General features: G+C 34.9%; 1 protein-coding gene across 2 annotated transcripts in view; it reads right to left on the reverse strand.

The window, feature by feature from the left end:
* Positions 1-18,274, reverse strand: part of LOC125649701 (sodium/calcium exchanger 3-like) — a 35,658-nt gene extending 17,384 nt beyond the window's left edge. The window contains exons 1-2 of one of the 2 annotated variants that reach the window (XM_048877413.2): positions 17,834-18,274; positions 3,672-4,379 (exon numbers count right to left, since the gene is read on the reverse strand). In XM_048877413.2, coding sequence (XP_048733370.1) covers positions 3,672-4,347 — 676 coding nt within the window. In that variant the 5' untranslated portion in view covers positions 4,348-4,379; positions 17,834-18,274. The remainder of the gene's footprint in view (positions 1-3,671; positions 4,380-17,833) is intronic. The other variant, XM_048877422.2, reaches the window with a different exon arrangement.
* Positions 18,275-19,514: the final 1,240 nt, after the last annotated feature.

Genomic DNA, 19,514 nt, shown 5'->3' on the forward strand with positions numbered 1-19,514 from the left:
AATTTGACTATTTATTACCAGCATATAGAATATTCTGGACCTGACCAGAAATTTGGCTCTGTGTCACACATAGGTATGACATTGCATTTTTTTGTATATTCTTTGCATTATGATAAGTTCTGAATATTCTTATCAAGTTGATTATTTAGTCTATGATTACTTAAGCGTAATAGTCGAGTAAGATAAATCTATTTATTATTTATACCATATAGTAATCAATAGTCAAATATATCTTTATAAGCACTATTAAGGGGAATAACTCTTGGTTGTAAACTGTGCTGAGCAAATGAGTTTTCTTTGTTGATATTTTTATACTATGTTTTAATTCATGATATATATTATATGTGATATTCTTGTTATATATTTCAGAGTTAATTAGAAGAGAATACAAACTCTTATTATATACTTTCAATTTCATCTCTTCTTTTTTCTTTAAAAGTTTGCGGGCATATATCACACGATATATGCCCGGAAACATTCCGGCCCGCAAACATTACGTCACAATCAAATTTCTACGCCGTTAATTTTCAAATTTTTCGTGTTTTTCATCTTTTACTCAGTTAAACCGATAAAGTTATTGTTAAAAATAAAATTATTGTTAGTTTCTAAATGAAATTGAAAGTATATAATAAAAAGGTTATAGACTTTGTATGGGAAATATGACGACCTCGTTTTTTGTCGCGAACGGACCTCGCAAGCTCGGTCCGTCTACGCGCCAAAAAACTCGGTCGTCATATTTTCCCATACAAAGTCTATAACCTATAATTATTGAACCTTACCATTGGTGTTGCGTTGTTTATATACCTATACAACCACACTATTACAGGAGGCCTACCTATTCTTTTTAAAACGGATTATCAACATTTTCTTCTCAACAACTTTTTTTTTTAATTCTAAGATTTTTAGTACTAAATTGAGATTATTTAATGTTTACATCACCCTAATAATGAGCCGAATAATGCCCCCAAGAAATCAAAAAGCATGCAGGTCATGCCTACCGTTTCGTGCATACTGTTCTTAATTAAAGCGTGCTAGCTATGTTCCGTGCAAACCGTTCAGCGTTTCGTGCAAGAATTGTTTCGTACTGTTCTGTGCAGTGGCGAAGTAGCACTCTTCAGGGTCTATGTATTCAGCCGAGCACAAAAAAATCCAAATTCATAATAAAATCTATTTTGTTATATCAATTAGAATTCAACGCAATTCTAAGCGATGCATACACGTGCACTTAAAAGTGTTCGCTCCTGAGGATTGCGCAACAACTTGTGATGGTCTTTGAAATTATAATCTGCTTATATGAATCATGGATAAAATGCTTTTTACTGTAGGATTTCAAACTTTCAAAAAGAGAAAAAAACAACAACTTATAACATATTGTACTACACACAATATTTGGCGGGACCGCCGCGGTGGTCTACAGGTTAGAGCGACAGACCTAAGTCGTTAAAACAGGTAGTGACAGTTCCATCGTCAAACGCTCGGCATCAGGTGTGAATGTCACCGGTCCTCGGAGAGGACCTTAAAAACGGATAGGTGTGACACGCTAAAGAACTCTCACTGCTCAATGGCGGTAAGCGCCGAGCAAAGGCCTAAATTTGAAGCCCTTCACCGGTCTTGGTGACGTCTCCATATGAGTGAAAAATTCTCGAGTGAGACGTTATACAAGATACAATCAATCAATCAATATTTGGCGGACTGTATTTTCATGCAACGGATGAAGTATCTTTTTTAGAAGAAAAAAAGATGGAGCCCAGTGCAGTTTTCTCTTTCATATTGCTTTCTATTTGTAATTTCTTTTTAATCACAGAAGAAATGTAAACTTCTGGTACCAGATTTATCATAACTGATAAGTAACAAACTTTATACTTTAATAAGATGTGTTTAGTAAAACTAAGTCAATATATTCTTTTTTTGAAAAGTCGAAACAATTTTCAAGCCAAAAAAAAAAAAATCGAAACAACCTTCAAGTAAGTGCAACTCGTAAATTTCAGCACAAGACAAAAGATACTGAAAAAGACCAATGTATTTATTGTAGTTATAGTTACACGTGTGTATATCGAACACGTGTTTTGTTTATATATTTACCGGAAACCAAATTTCATTGGTTTCTATTTAAGTTTCTGTTACCTGTTATACAGGTATTTAAATTGGAGAAGCACGGCTTTTCGTGATTTTGCAAGTTAGGAATTGGCCCCATTCGAAGGCTCTCTTCCTGTGCGTTTTGACATGGCACCCACCCACAAAGCATTTATGAATTGTTTATTACTGATCTTATTTTCTCATTGTAGAGAACAGAAGATGTATTTTTTCTAAGATGTTATTATATATACTTATAGACGTCAATAAACTGCACTCTTGAGAGCGTTTCTGTACCTACACACTGTGTTTATTTATAGTAAAAAATTATTTATGTTCGGTTGAGTGTAACGAATTAGAACATAATGTAAGTTTTTGTAAGAAGATATTTTTCATGGGTTAAATAAGAAGCGCAAACAATTTGTTGTGAGTCGGGCAGATTACCACTTTTTATACAAATATTGGATTAGATTAAAATTAACGGATAACTGCTATTCGGAAGTTTGTTATGATGGCATGGTCAGCCTCAATGATATTTGGATTGCATGAATAGTCTAACTTAGGATTATATGGAATGAAGATATTATTGCAAAACACACATACAGTCGGCATGTCAGCGAATTACCCGAAAACCTCGTAGTCCACTTTGAAAAATCTCTAGAGCATAGGTTTAAACCCTGACTTTCACATGTACACCTTTTGTTGAAACTCATTTATAATTCAATACACTGTGTACATGTATATGTATTTTGATGTCATTGACAATCATTCGTGCAGTAGTTTTTATCTAAATCTTTGTTTTACTGATACTCAAGTCCAGCACAAGTAAAGAGGGTGACTGAATTCTTACTACATGGAAATATGCCTGCTTTAATAAGGAATGTGTTAGACCAATAAATCTATTTTGATACTTGTATTTGTTCTCAGTAAGCTTTGAAAGCACTGACTGCTGTAATCTTTCGCGAGATCGTGTAATCGGATGAAAAATCTTACTCCAGAACAAGAAGAATTGATTTTAAGAAACATAGAACTTTGACCAAAGCATCCCTGTTACACTGATCCTAGTTCCAAATGCTTCATCTGTTAATGTTTTATCTTATTGTCAAAGATTAAGCGTTCCATTAGTTTAATTCATTATTCGATGCGACTTTCTAACTTTTCACCGCGCATTTACACAGCTGCGAAATAACGTATTTAGTGTTGTTTTTGGAATGACGAAATTAAAGATTAGGTAAATCTAATAATCGATTTTCGTACATGCCGTCATGCTTAATTGGGAGGAAATGTATTTTCAACACGATATGAATGCTTTCAAAACTAATTAAAGTTGAAATTTCTATTTGTCCAATACTATAGATGAAACTACTGGGTATCGCCATTTTGCGACGTCACACATCAGCCATCCTTTCATTTCCCGCAAGTTGGGTGTGTGGAAAGCATCAAAAGTCACAATTAATTGACCGGAAAACGTAGGGGGAAAAGTTGCGGAGAATGCCAGGATCATTAGAATTAAGAAATTATATGATATATTTTTCTGTTCCATCTTACTACTATTAATGTTGTTCTTGGTTCTTATAAAACAATGAGGAATGACTTACCTATTCCTATTTCTAGTTCTGATGATGTCTTGTTATTCTTCTTGCACCAGCATCCTTTGTCCACACTAAACGCGGTCACAATAAGGACAGGAAACATACAAAAAGTTATAACACTTTCCCACGAGTCTACGACACCAGGTGTGATCAACTGCAATACTACCACCATCCAAAGATACGCGAACATACTAAAACATACACAGGTAACGTACACAGGCACGCTTTTAACTTTTCGAATTTCTCCATCTGGAATACTAATGATACAAATTCCTGTAATGACTAGAAGATTAAAAGCAGCTGAGCCGACAATCGTTCCTGGTCCAAGTTCTCCTGCTTCGAACCCGTTCCCTACTATTTCGATAACAGATAAGAGAATCTCGGGGGCACTCGTCCCGAAGGCCATCAGACTCAGATTGGCCACCGTGTCGTTCCACACCTTCACTTCCACCATTCTGTCTTCTTTCTTCTCGGCATTGGGAATACGAATCAATTTCGTTTTACTTGTTATTTTCTCTATTCCACACATGAAGGAGTCTGCAACAATAGATGTACCCACGAAACACCAGAACATCGCAATGAGGTATAGAAAGATCCTTAACCCTTCTGACCAAGTGTACTCACTCATTGCAGGAAGGAAAAGTCCTTCATAGGAACACGTGTAATTGTAGAGGTCCACCATTCTTTTTTCGTCTTAGTTAATGGGTCGCTGCCCTAAAAACAATAATCAAAAAAGGCATCAATAAAGGTTTGCAGGATGATCAACCATCATAATGGCCAACTTAATCAAATACACTAGTATAGATTTTACTTATGCTTGGCAACGGTAAAACAAGTTTTAAAGAGAGAGAAAAAATTGCCACTCCATTCGCCTGGAAATCAAAATGATACAGTGGGATCGATTTCAACATTATCTCTGTGTGAAATGTGCCATCAAAGATTTAAAGAAAACATACAATTTTAACTCAAGTATGTGTAGGGCAAGTTCTTAAAACTGAATTTTATAGTAAGAAGAGACGGTTCGATATCGGAGCTGCAAGGAATGCTTGCAGGCAGAATTCTAGTCGCGTAAATCAACATAATAAATAATTCAGATATTGATAATCTGCCGATCTGAAATATAAAATTTAATGACCAAATAATGGATAATATCGCCCAGATGGCAGTTTTGAGCACATTTAAATACATTATCGACTTGCTCTGTTTGCTAAATTAGCATACGTATAAACTTGACGTTTTTGATATTTTCTTATTTGCTTGCTTTGGTATTTTTTACATATATATTCATAGAGTGTGTATGCAGTTATTATATTTCTGTTGTAAGTTAATCATCCTACAAACTGTGCAACACCCCAATCCTTTTGGATAAAATTTCATGTTTTGATAACATCGATGCATGTAGCCGAGGCGTTACGTTTCTGATTTATAAAAAAGAAAAATAATCTATAACCATGGATTGAAAAAATACAAACCGTTATGAATTTTAGTAACTTTTGTAATCAATTGAGTGAGCATTCGATACTTTTTTCCTCAAACAAATCAAAGAATACTCGCTAATCACGAGGAGGATGACGTAATATCAATAATCCTGGAATTACGTTATACTTTAATGTCAGAACGTGCCAAAGTTAATATCTTGAATGAACTGCTTTCCGCTCCGGCAGATATCAAGATGATACGGAAAAGCAAAAACTTTCAGATCATGTTTTATCATACCTCATACCTCAATAGATTTTTCTATGGAAACGTCTGATCAGAATTTTACTCTGCCTTTGAACTTGATTTTTAAATTATTACTCTGGTGTAACGTATACATTGTATCTGATACTCACAAGAAAAACAAAACAATTTCATTTTCACCGTTTCAAAAATTATGTTTAGACTACATGTATAATGCATTGACACATAAAATGTATTAGGATTGCCCTTAGTACTGGGGAATCCTACAAGTATTTAAATGGCAAATACGTAATAAGAGTAAATATGGATGAAGGTCAGTTCTACGTCACGAATGCAGGTACGGAGCTCCGATTAGGTAGCTCATTACACCAAGACATAAACTTTTTATGACATTAAGTTAAAAGATGGTGATGTTTTGTGAAATCATTGGTCTCGATTTGTTTGTCTTTAATTCCAATGTTACATTGTATAGGTATTTATTGCAGTTATTTTATTGGAAAAAATAAAGCTGAACAAGAATTTACTATAGGATTAAACATTCTTTTCAAAAATTTATTCACGTGTAAACTGTGGACATTTTACTCAAAAACTGAATAAAAATGCGTAGCACTTTTATGTTAAGTTTGTGAGTAAAATTAGTGAAGTTTATACATCAATAAATTCTTCAGAAAGAATGTTTGATTCTTATAATTCCAATTCATTCAATTCCAAAAACTTGAATAGTTTCTCCGTTCAGTCGCAGTACATTACATTATTTGTTTTCAGGCGCGTATGAATACATCGCGTTTTCAGATTTATTGATGTGTAAATTCTCGTTCAGCTACGCACTTTTATTCAGTTTGGTAGTAAAATATCCAGAGTTTACACATCGATAAATTCTTCAAAAAGAATGTTTAATCCTATAATAAATCATATATCACATTAGCTTTTCGGACCAAGAGTTAAATTGCTATCAGGATCGGTAAATTTTGATATACTTACGATGCTTACTACTTCCCCTTCCTTCAGTCATTTTTGTGATTGACGTCACTCATTTGCCCAAAATGTCGTCATAAATAATTGTAATATTATGACATCACTGTGCGGCTTTTGCCAGAAAATGTCAATTGTTTTGCCTCGGACTACAATGAGGCTTTGTCATTGGATAAAACGGGTCACATGATTGCCGTCTTACTTGTTGGGTTTGTTACTGACTGTCTACAGAAAGAACAGGGTACGGTTGTATACATAAAAAGGCCCAAAAAATTTCTCTCTATAAAATGTGTCTGGAATTAACCTTAATCAGCGTTTTAAGAAAGTAAAATAAATGCCAGGTATACCATGTCTACAAAATCAGAATGATAGTCCTAAATGGATAGCATTATGACATCATGAATAAGACATTTCCCGCCTTTTTCTCAAAATAAGCCTGAAAACTGTCAAATGTCATACAAATTATTGCTCAGGAAAAGATGTGCGCATTTGTCGAGCAAAATGAAAATGATATATATTGTGTATTATTTTGAGATGAAAAACATGCTTCAATATGAATTTGCTCGACGCATGCGCTGTATGTTTTCTAAAAGGAAAACCACCTGAATTTGTGGATATTTTCATTGAAAATAGTATTTTTGCAATTTTATGCCAACTTCAAGCTCTCGTCATATGACACAAATCATTTTGCTGATCAAACTGAGTGAACTTTGGGTTTGCTAAACTATTTCTTAATTGAATGCCAGGATTTGAGCTCCAAGTGAAATCATCAATATTTTGGGCCAGATGACTGTAGAAACTGTACCTACTTCTTTGTCGGGTTGTTAAAGTCCATAGAAAGCGAGTCGAAACATAATAAGTGTGTTGCTCTTTCTAGAACCAATATGTATTATATGTATATGAAAGAAATACAATCAAAAAGACGTTCCAGACGCCATGTTGCCGTCTAAATTTTGCTACTCACCATCTAAAGAAATTTAGCCGACAGTCATGTGACGCATTTTATCCAATGGCGAGGCTTCATTCTAGTCCGAGACAAAAGCGAGTAGTTTTCTTATGCAACTTATTGTTCCACGACAAAGCAAAGCATTCATCATTAAGTTTGTTACTGACTGTCTACAGAAAGTCGGATTGTTAAAGTGCATACAGAAGACTTGGCTTCGTCTCGCCTTCCATATACTAGTATGTACTTTAACAACCAGACAAATCTATAGACATTCAGTAACAAACCTAATAAGTATAAAATAATATCAATAGTTTCCGGCGAAAGAAGTTGCAATAGCGAAACTTTCTTTACATTCTACAAAACGATTATGTTCGTTGTAAGGCATTTCACTACACATGGAGACTAAATCATATCAATCAATTTTGAAAATGTTCATTTATTAAAAAATGCATGACATATCATATTTTGATATGCTTATGTCCAACTTAAACCAAGCCCGTATCATGCGTAACGTCAAATTACATTCGATTCGAATAATTATTTCGCGTTTTAGGTAGTCATTTGATAATGAAGCGTAATTTCAGATGTGGTAAATGAAATGGATTGCTTTTTTACCCCCCCCCCCCCCCCCCAAGATGAAAAAATAATAAAATAATTTAGAATTTTTTATATTATGTGCTGTGACCTTCACACATGTTTTTTAAAAAGAATTTTAATAAATGATATGAGTTTATGCCATTTTTCACAGATATGTTTCCTTGCAGCTTGACTTTCTTTCTTAGATGTATGCTCATCTCACTAGCAATATTTAACGGAGAAACTATTATTTTTCATTAATATCACAAGGAATCATTTTTAAATATCAAAACATTATAAATGATAAAATACTTTTCATAACATCAAATATTACACGTAGGATACCATTTACAATAGACAATCTTGTTATCGATTATTGCTCTTGAATATTAAACATAATTACAACGAAATCTAGAGAAAAATGTCAGAGCTTAGATATTAATTCGACAAGTTTTATAGATTTTAGAACAATAAATGGATAATAATACACTGCCTAAACGTGACTCTACCAATTTACTTTCCATTTAACAAGATCTTCCCAACAACCTTGAGAATTTCCGGGAAATTGTAATTGGCAATTTACATGTATAAATCTGCAGTGCATTCATGAAGTCTGCAGTGCATGAAACTAAAAATCTAACAAACGAAACACCATGCTGTTCTTCTACTTTAATTCAAAAGCACGCAGTGATACCCCCATCCTCTATCATATTATCAATAAATGAGGATAACCTGTACAGAATCATAAAGAGAGGTTATGTAGCAAAACGCGTAAGTACAGAACTTTTGAAATCGTTCCTAATGCATAGTGAGGTAATTTGACGTTAGGAATAATACAAGAAGCATCACTTCGCGCTTCCATATTCGTAGCTTTGCATCATAGTTGCCATGGCAGCATGTTAATTTTTTTGAAAATAGTGTTTATAAATGAAAATATGCACATTTTTTGTACCATTTTCCTTTCCGCAAACATAGAACACATTGGAGAGCTCGATTTATACATCACTAAATATGTATCTCTCAAAGAAAGATTTGTGGTACAAATAGTAATTTCTCCAATTCGCTGGATTTTTTTGTCTTTTGGAAAATAAAAAATAAGCACTAAAAGCGATGTTTTCTTTGAAATTTTGACGGCAATTAATATAATGCATCATTTGTAGCATAATGCTCATTGAAAAAAACGACACAAGATACTCGGAAATATTTTCATACATTTTTGTTGTCGAAAATGAATCGCCTGATTACTCATTGTGTTTTCTGGATATATATTTTTCTAAAGAATTTGAGGACAATAAAACGTGTATTCATAAAATCCTAAAATTAATCTCTGTAACTCTCGATTGTTGTAAGTTTCTAATGCACGTGATTCAGGCACCAGTAGTCTATCAAGTACACAGATATTTGATTGCGTTGTCTTTAAATGTTACCGTTTTGAGAAATGTCGTGTCTGAATGATGCTCAATGCAACAACGCAGTTGAACGACTGGAAGCAGGTTAGTCACAATTTCACAATTTGCAGTTGCAAGAGATCAATGTTGCACGAAGCAACACTGGTAATTTTTTTCATAGTTACACAGAACACAGAACTTACGTTCTCAGATCACCCGAAAGCAAAAATGTGTTCCCTAGTAACGAGCCATATGACTTTAAAGTCGTATTGCCGAAATAATTAGCGTTTGAAGGTCAATGGATTGTAAATTCTATGCAACGAGTATTTCCGGAACCAGAAAGAAAGAGCTTCTCATGCGATACAGCCGTAGTGTGGAACAGTACAGACTATTCAACACGAACCAAATCTTCACAAAACCATACCCAGTACCTCTACGAATTCACGAGTTCGAAAATATTCACATAGAAGTAAGAGATATATACAATAAGCCTGCAACCTTCTTGAACGGAGACCCCGTGGGGATCCGGATTGGAATAGGTCCTCAGTACCCCTGGCTTGTCGTAAGAGGCGACTAAATGGGGCGGTCCTTTGGATGAGACCAGAAAAGCCGAGGTCTCATGTCACAGCAGGTGTGGCACGATAAAATCCCTCCCTACTCAAAGGCCGTAAGGGCCGAGCATAGGCCTAATTTTGCAGCATTTCACCGGTAATGGTGACGTTTCCATATGAGCGAAAGATTCTCGAGAGGAACTTAAGCAATGTACAATCAATCTTGAGCAGAGGGTCATCACTGTCATGATCGTGTGCAGGATTGGACAAAACAAGATGGCAGACAGCAGTTCCAAACAAAGGTAAGCTCTTAAAACTCTTCATTTTACCGACTTATTAGACGATGAATTTATGAATTTAAAACACTGCCTGGCCAGGGAGGCATCATTAAATTGATTGGTTGTTGGAATTCTTACTCATGTACACGTACAACTCTAAATTCATTGATCGAAGTTGACGATGTTGCCGCGATAGAATTCAAAGCGGGCGAAGATGTTTCTAATCATGTTTTCCTGCATTTTAAGAAAGATACTTTCGGTAAAATAGACTCTGCACATATTTTTTCATGAAAACTTAAACCAGTGTATGCGACTTGTCCCTTAAATTGCCTTGGTTAAATAAATATCTTGACTTGAACATTTGCTATTGTGCAGGATTGGACTATGGTCGTTTCTACGATAAACATGCCCTACTAAAACCATGCTTTTGACAAACCTAAAAGAGCACGTGGAGCAAGGAACTATCAGTAAGCCGGAAGAGCTAGCTCAAATCTTTAAGTGTTTGAGAATTTCACCGCGCACATGAATCTAAAGTTCTGCCACACGTTAGAAGGAGCCTTGTTCTCGAAGATCAACATGTTGAAAAGTCTTCATTTTGCAGAAGCAAATACATTTATATTGTATATACACATGTAGACCATGTTCGATTTCCAACCACTTAACATTTGTGATATCTGCATGGAATTATTAAAACTGAGCGTGGTTTGACATATAATAATCTCTTCAGGCATGATGGTTTACATTTCACAAAGCTGTTCAATGACAATAAAGACAATAATATGTTGAGGTGTTCATGTTTTCAATATTTAATCATCTGTCCACATGCACTTGTGCCTTTCATATGTATGTTTCTGCTGGAACCAGTTTTGATTGTTAAAGCGGGATTTATTATCTTTTGAAAAATTTCCCTGTCATTTTAATTCTAATAATCTTGAGTGCATGTGTCGTGCAAGATATCGAGACCAACTCACTTACAAGGATAATTATTTACGGTAAAAGTGTTTATTGGAATGTAGTAAATATCAGCATTTTTGTATTTTAAAACCTTTCGTTTCTTGTAATTACATTGAATTCAACCTTATAGTGCATATACTGATGAAAGAAAATAAAAAGGATATTTTCTCAGAAATTCGCAATATCACTCCTGTAGCTGAAATATGAACCTAAATGAAAAGCAGTTTTGTCCATGGTGTTTTTTCTTCTTCAATATTTGCTGCTCAGATGAGAGGTTACTCTTCAATACAATTTTTTCACTACTTGTTATCAGTTCAATACAAACGCAATAACATTGAAATATATTTAATAACAAGTAAAACTTAAGAACACTTCTGGTTCAATGAAATGACAAATCAACATGTGCAAAATGCAATGTAAAAGATTAGTAGTATCTCTGTAAAACAAAGCATAATACCGTAAAAATAATCGTTTCATACTGTACATAAACGGATATATAAAACGGCTGCCGTGGTATATGTATGCACCTCGTGTATTCAGAAAACAATGTATTTTTTTTTACTTCATGTTTCTTTTATAATGTGCAAAAGCATGTGTTGCACTGGTCACAAACGAAGACAATTTCTCTGGTTGATGTTTCCTTTTTACATGCCTACGCAATTCAGAATCCTCACCACAAATTTCGCACATTCGAAGTGTACCCATCTCATGGAATGAAGTTCTAGGGCTTGATACCTGAAACAAAGGAGAAAATCTATATAACAGAGTTTGGAATTAGGAAATATGTAAGCGGGTTAATTGAATTCAGGAAACGTCGAATATATATTGTTACAGAGGATTATAAATTGATGATAATTTCTCACGTGTTTTATAGGTCAAAATGGCCTTATATATCCTGGATACGAACAGTCAACGTTACATCTGTCGTAAGCAAAGATTGATAATTCATGTATATATCTGCTATATTGGTTCAATTTGAAGGAGATAGCGAATGCATATTTTACAGTAGCAATTGTCGTCGTTGGGAACTTAAACGACGATGTAATTTGATAACAGTAAAAAAAAATTTAAAAATACACCATGGTCATGTTGGAACTGTCTGCGAATCTAATAAGCTACATGAAAGATAAAAAGAGTGTCCAATCCTAAACCAAAATTGAGACCCAATCCGGCACGTTTATCGTGGAAACGACCATAGTCCAATCCTGCACATTAGCAAATGTTCAAGTCAAGATATCTATCTAACCAAGGCAATTTAAGGGACAAATCGTATAACTAGTTCAAGTTTTCATGAAAAGATATGTGCAGAGTCTATTTTACCGAAAGTATCTTTCTTAAAATGCATGAAAACATGATTAGAAACATCTTCGCCCGCTTCGAATTCTATCGCGGCAACATCGTCAACTTCGATCAATGAATTTAGAGTTGTACGTGTACATGAGTAAGAATTCCAACAACCAATCAATTTAATGATGCCTCCCTGGCCAGGCAATGTTTTAAATTCATAAATTCATCGTCTAATAAGTCGGTAAAATGAAGAGTTTTAAGAGCCTACCTTTGTTTGGAACTGCCGTCTGCCATCTTGTTTTGTCCAATCCTGCACACGATCATGACAGTGGTCATTTTGACTCGGTTTTTCGACCATTCGTAATACACATTCAGTCGTAATGACTCACTTTCAACAATCTTTGTGTTGAGATCTCCTTCATTCGAGTGACAGACGTTGAATGGTTCACATCATGTAGGAAAGCTATAATCTCCGACCTCAAAGTATGGGCAACAAAAGATATTTACATTCTTAAACGAAAAACACAAAACACTTCAGACTTGAAATAGACAAGACCTTTAAAACCTGAGCCAGAGGCTTTCCCCTCAAGACGCAGCGGAAGAAAGAGCGAAGTCGGTACAAGATGTGGCCCGCGAAGAAGGATCACCACACATGCCGCTTAAAAGGATAGAAGACAATGGTCACTGACCACCCGGAAAGAGAGTGCAGATATAGTTATAAATATTGATTACGAACAGGACAAATAATCACTTACACGATGGACACCATGTTGTTCACAACATACAACGTGTGCCACAAGACGTTTTCTTGGACTGAAGTCTTAAGACGACAAAAAAAGACCTGTTCATAGTGGTAAACATCCTTACCGACGTGACATACACGTCAATGATTGACAGCATCAATTCAACTTCCCATGGATACTTGGGTTAGAATAGGTCCTCAGTACCCCTTGCTTATCGTAAAAGGCGACTAAATAGGGCTGTCCTTCGACGGTCCTAGGTATAATGTCCTTCGGATGACACCGCAAAAACCGAGGTCCCGTGTCACAGCAGTTGTGGCACGATAAGCAGCGAGTATAGGCTTAAATTTTGCAGCCCTTCAGTTCATCGGCAATAGTAACGTCTCCATATGCATGAAAGATTCTCGAGAGGGACCATAAAAAAACAATATACATGTACAATCAATCAATTTAAAATCCATTTACCATGATAATTGTTTTTACCATTAATTTATGCTTAGACAGTGAATATGGATGGAGGGACTCTTACTTAGAACAAAGAGATTCATTTCACCGTTTCCAGACATAATCCTATGGCTGTATAAGAGATGAAAACCATTGTCTGGTGAGCTTATGAGACGAGCGCCTTCCCTCAACTTCGTCCAAGGATTACCCGAAGAACTAGACACCAACGCAAGATTCAGTGGATACCGACACTGAAACAGACGGCGGGAACGATATGATCGATCTGGACATGCTGATCAACACGGTGTGGACCACAGTGATTTACTATTTCAAGTTATAAATACGGCAAGGAAACGATAGTTGAAAAAAAAAAACCCAGAGAACTACAAAGAACAATTAAAGCTGTCCGCCTGTCTCATGAGAAGTGCATTGCATATAGGAATAGACGTCGAAAAATATTATCTCTTCCTAACAAAGATGCCATTTTGAACATACTCATACTTGATGAAAACCAGGTAGAATTTAACAAACCCCTTCAAGAAAAATGAATGAATCATCTGTTGCAATGATTTTTAAGACATTCTGAAATATAAGTATTATCCACAACACCATTGCCCGAATATATAGTGGGGGAAAAAACAGTCTAGTTATTTGTTGTAAAAACCACCACCAACACAAAATGGTTATACGAACTAGGTCTAACAGCAGGTTCCGGATTCCGGTATACATGTTTTTGGAGGCCTTGAGTCCCGGAGCCCACGGGCTCCCGGGGGGGAGGGGGGGCAAGTAATGTAAACATTATAGAGGACTAGATGTATATATATATCATCAAATACTCTAATTACTCATTAGTACAAGTACACTTACATTCCATTAATATTCACAGATCGTTTATATCAATACTCATTCATTCGAGACAATATACTACAATATCTCCCTTTTATCGTCATATCTCATTATCTTAATGGATATTATTTTAGCCATAAAGGGGAGGGGGTCGTGGTCGAGTATACTACTCATTGGTTCACATATACAGGGTACTTTAATGGCTCAACGACGACGGTATATTGATTACGTCATACAACCACGGCGTGAATTGTTGCAGTTCATATCCCAATGTATTTTCAAATTTGTTATATAAAGATAAAGATAACAAAATATTGTACAGATCAAGAAGTGGTGTTAAGCATATCTAGCACCGTCCTTCTATGTTGTGAAAAACTGTTTCACACATAACAGTGGATTTAGGAAATTAACAAATGATTTTTCTTAAAAGATATACGATGATTATTTTAACTTATTTGTTGTAGAAAAAATCCCTTATCACCAGTCTAGTCATCGGAATACTGAACTTGATGGGGAAACAGAAACGAACATCGTACGTGTGAAAAATTATCAAAAACATCCAGTACGCTATCTATCGGCGTGTACCACACGAAACATATGGATACCTTGTAACTGAATTAAGGACAATAATTTAAAATATATACATGTATATATATATATGTTATTGTGTAATACATTTGTACCTGATTAACACCGGTGACCTAGACGTTCGGACTCATTAAGCATTCTATAAGATGACGGCATTACTGAGGATTTTGAACTAATTGGATTTTTGACAGTTTATATTCTCTTGTGGGAATTCAGCTCCGCATTAAACCAGCATCGGACTCTAATTGTGTATACCTATTGTTAAGTTTGTTATTGATATATTTTCCTTTCAATAATTGTGAATAAATTGTTAAATTCTTTGAATATCGTTGTGATTGATTTCTGCTGAGTTTATTCTGACCCATAACAATATTTAATTTCATGCTCCATACTGATAATGATATCTTCAGTGGGGATCCGGGTTAGATTAGGTCCTCAGTACTCCCTGCTTGTCGTAAGAGGCAACTATATGGGACGGTCCTTCGGATGAGACCGCAAAATCCGAGGTCCCGTGTCACAGCAGGTGTGGCATTATAAAGATCCCTCCCTGCTCAAAAGTCTCTACATGATTGAAAGATTCTTGAGAGGGACGTTAAACAATATTCATTTAATCAATTCATAATGATATCTCGCAATTCTATCGGCTCCACCGATCTACGCTCTTTCATAGTAATGTGAGAAACTGATTAAAACCAATAATTTGTGTATCACATGCTAGATATATTTATATTTTGTGTATTATATACTACATATATTTTTCAAGCTTTCAGAATATTGGCATGTAATGGTTTGTGGCTATTTTGCTCTATTTTTCTGTTTCTCAATCCAAACCTGATGGTTCCTAACGGTAATTAAGGCACCTTTATTAGGTTTGTCTCGTCACTTATGAAGCTTTCTAATCAGCGCGATTTCGAGGTAAAGTACACTGTACCTTTGTATTGCTTATTACCAAGAACCATATAGTTCATAGGTTTATTAAATGTATACTCATGAAATAATTTGTACAGTAATATGATCTCATATAAAATATGACATAATAAATCTATATGCGGAATAGTACATGCAATTTTGAAAGTACCCGTGCATCCTAGCTCCACTTCTCGACATCGCTTCATGAAAAGTATGACGACGTGACACCATTCCGAATTTTTCAAGAATGATTTTTATATTTACATTCAAACTTTCATTTCTGTCAGAATTCCCAACAGTTAAAATAGACGTAGTCTGCTTGTGTAGATTCATACCTGCATTGTTCACTAATGCTGCGCATTAGAATGTCATCTTAATGTATGCACTATCTAACCCCTAACCATTAAAGGTTTCCTACATGTTTTATACATGTAGAATAAATTTGATGAGGGAAGACCTAATCATCCACCATGCGATGTATTATTAATCATCAATTGGACATAATCTATAATTTTTTGTACAAATATTTCAATACTTATGGAAGATTCTACGTACTCGTCATAGTTTGATATAAAAACTATTTAAGAGTTTTGGTCCTTCTTTTCAGACGCCTTTCGTTCATGGTTCAAATCGATGTCTATCTCAAACCGATTATTGTTTTTATCTTACAGCATATACCAATGTCATAGAAAGTCTTAGACTCAATCAATTAAGAATTCGATCATGGATGATTTATACGTTTCACATTTAAAAAGGTACATGTATATTTTATAGGTATTAGCATTAGCTATAACTTTGATACAAAAATGGTACATCTATCCACGCATGTGCTCTGTGTTTTCTGAAGCAAACCATACATGAAATTTAGTGAAAATGTGCTAAAATCTTCTTAAACCAGAAATTCGCTGAAATCGATAACCCTCGTGTGCCTTATGTATCTTATATTATATCTATGAAGTGTAGAGTGTACTTTTAAGGATAAGGCATTTTTTGTCATACGTGACTACTATACTATCTCAATTTCTAAGTGGAATAAAGAGAGCGTTCAGGTATATCGTCCTATCCAGTTCTTTTCTAGGTTTACCGCATGTTTTAAAAAATACTGATTAAATAATACGTAGTAAAATGAAATCAAGGCAAAAACAATACAATGCAGAAAATAATATAGCTGCATAAATATTTTTATAAAACTTTAGAACATACAAACTGTTACCCAAACATGGTGTATACGTTCTAGATATAGCGCATTATCTAAATGTTAACGAACGTTTAAAACAAATGTAACCGAATGTAAACAATACAAAATTATCTCAGTTCAAAGTCAAAATTTATAGTAGGCAGTCATTTCTCTATTCGATATGTCGATGACGTCGAAATGTCGACGAGGCAACATTTAGACGTGGCAACTGAAAAGTTTGCACTCACCAAGAAGCTGTGCGGTAAAAATAACGAAGCCAAACCTGCATTTAGTGGAAGGTCCGGGGCCAAACTACGTTTAGTGGAAACTGACGAAAACACGCGTCCTATTTATTTTTTTAAATCTATTTTCATCTTAGCGTTGGTATCATATGGCCTTGAATGAACAAAGAATTATGTGATGTCAGTGATTAGTATCGTTAGATATTGAACTAGTCGAGATTTATTTTCGTTCATCGACAAGGAGAGTATTTCCTTGAATAGATGGTAATGGAATGCATAATTTGGTAAACGTACGCGCCGTAAATCAATCCCAGGACTTTGAATTTGGTCGTTGACTATTGTCGATACAAGTTTTTATAACTTGCTTTGTGAGCAGTGAATTTTTAATTTCTGACAAGATGACAAACGTTATTAAACAAACAAAATCGACCAAGCTTTTATTTCCGAAGTAAATATATCGGAAAGTTCTGAAGAAAAGATTTCGAAATATAAATTTAGAATTTCAAAATAAGTTCAAGAGTATTCAGAGAAAACTTATTAAAGATTTATATCATTTTATTCTATCATAAATATTATTTAAAAAGTCTTACCAATAGACTGGATCTTGCCTGAAGTTCTATTAAGTCAATGATCCCATTCGAGTTCTGTGAAAGTTTTGTATTCCCATGTCACAACCAATAAGTACATGAATCATTAATCGTCCCTTATGTTTATTTCATTGGACTGCGTTATACCAGTTTCACGTTAAAAAAATTCAATCAGATGCTGAAGGTATATTATTGTTGATGAACAAACCATAGCGACTGTTTTCAGTGAAAGTGGCATCGCGTCTCATCGCACGAAGCGCGCGGATCGATGGGATCTACCCCGGTTACAGCATGTGGTATATACTTGCGAACATTTAATCATTGGTCGAGGGTCCCGCATCACATCAGGCTATCCCATCAAAACCAAAGATGACCAGGGTTGATACAGAGTGATACAGAGACCGTTTGCAAATAACTTCACCACTTTAGCAGTAATCAGCAATCGATTAGATTTCCAAACAGAATTATTGATCAAATGAAACAGAACTAATGTGTGCGATAAGTTGAGGAATTCGACTATTGACAGTCATTTTAGAATTCTAACCTGCTATTGGGAATTGATTAATTTTCTTAAAGCGGCCCTGAGTATAATATAGGATGGGATAAGACGTCAGTATTTGATATTGCCTCATCAGCACAACACTTAAAGCGAAAAAAAATAATATGCCATTATGAAAGCAACGCGACTCTTCGTAAGAGTTATTAAGAACTTGTAACCTTAACGGAAAGAAACCTTATTTCCGGCTGTTGATGATATTGGAAAGATTTAGAAAAATACTCATACTCTTAAATGCATTTAATATTACTACACATCTTCATGCTTTATTTACGGAAGTGTAATTCTCCTAAAGTTTGAATTTATGAATAATTCACTAATCTATTTCAGCTGTGATGAAAGACATCTAAAAAGATGTTAACATCTTGTAATCTTCAAAATTTGACATTTTAATATGTGTGATCAACGGTCGGCTAGAGATTCTAATATGGAGAGTATATTTGGTATAGTGAAAATGTAGTATCTGTATAAAATGGAGAAGTGACAAAGGTCTTAGCACTTTATCGGGAAAAAACAAATAAATCACCCCCAAATTTAATATTCCAAGCTAGTCAAACAACTTGCTGACATAAAAGATAATGATTCGACATAAAGTATCAAAACGAATATTTATAAGGAGTACGTTTGAGCATCATTGCATCCCATCACTTCTCATTTTGAATTTGAAAATTGTATTCAATATGTCAAACGCAAGTGACAACAGGGTCATTGAACTGGGATATTAGAGGTGCGAAGAGTGCTGAAATGTTACCCACGGTTTTTCGACCAGGTCATTCAGTGGAACATTTAATCCAAAATCTTTAATGATCAAATCTGTATATCGTTAATATAATAATCTGCTACCTATACCAATGTCCCTTTCTTGTGATCAGAATCATTGTCAGAAGGGCTCCCAGTTTTAAGCGATCGTAATCCCGTACCTCAGTTATGTCGATAAATGTGAAATCAATGGAAAAGATCAAAAGGCGTCGTCCCCAGTTTTTACCCTAATCATGATAATGAAGAGAATCCATGTGCAGCCTCGGATAACTTCGGGCTCTGTTATTTCCAGTAAAATAGGTCAATTGTTATCACCGTACCATGGACTAGTAAAGAGCAAAACTTTCATCAACCAACGTCTTTCATGAT

The sequence above is a fragment of the Ostrea edulis genome, chromosome 4, assembly GCF_947568905.1.
Source record: "Ostrea edulis chromosome 4, xbOstEdul1.1, whole genome shotgun sequence".
NCBI classification, from domain to species: Eukaryota; Metazoa; Mollusca; class Bivalvia; order Ostreida; family Ostreidae; genus Ostrea; species Ostrea edulis.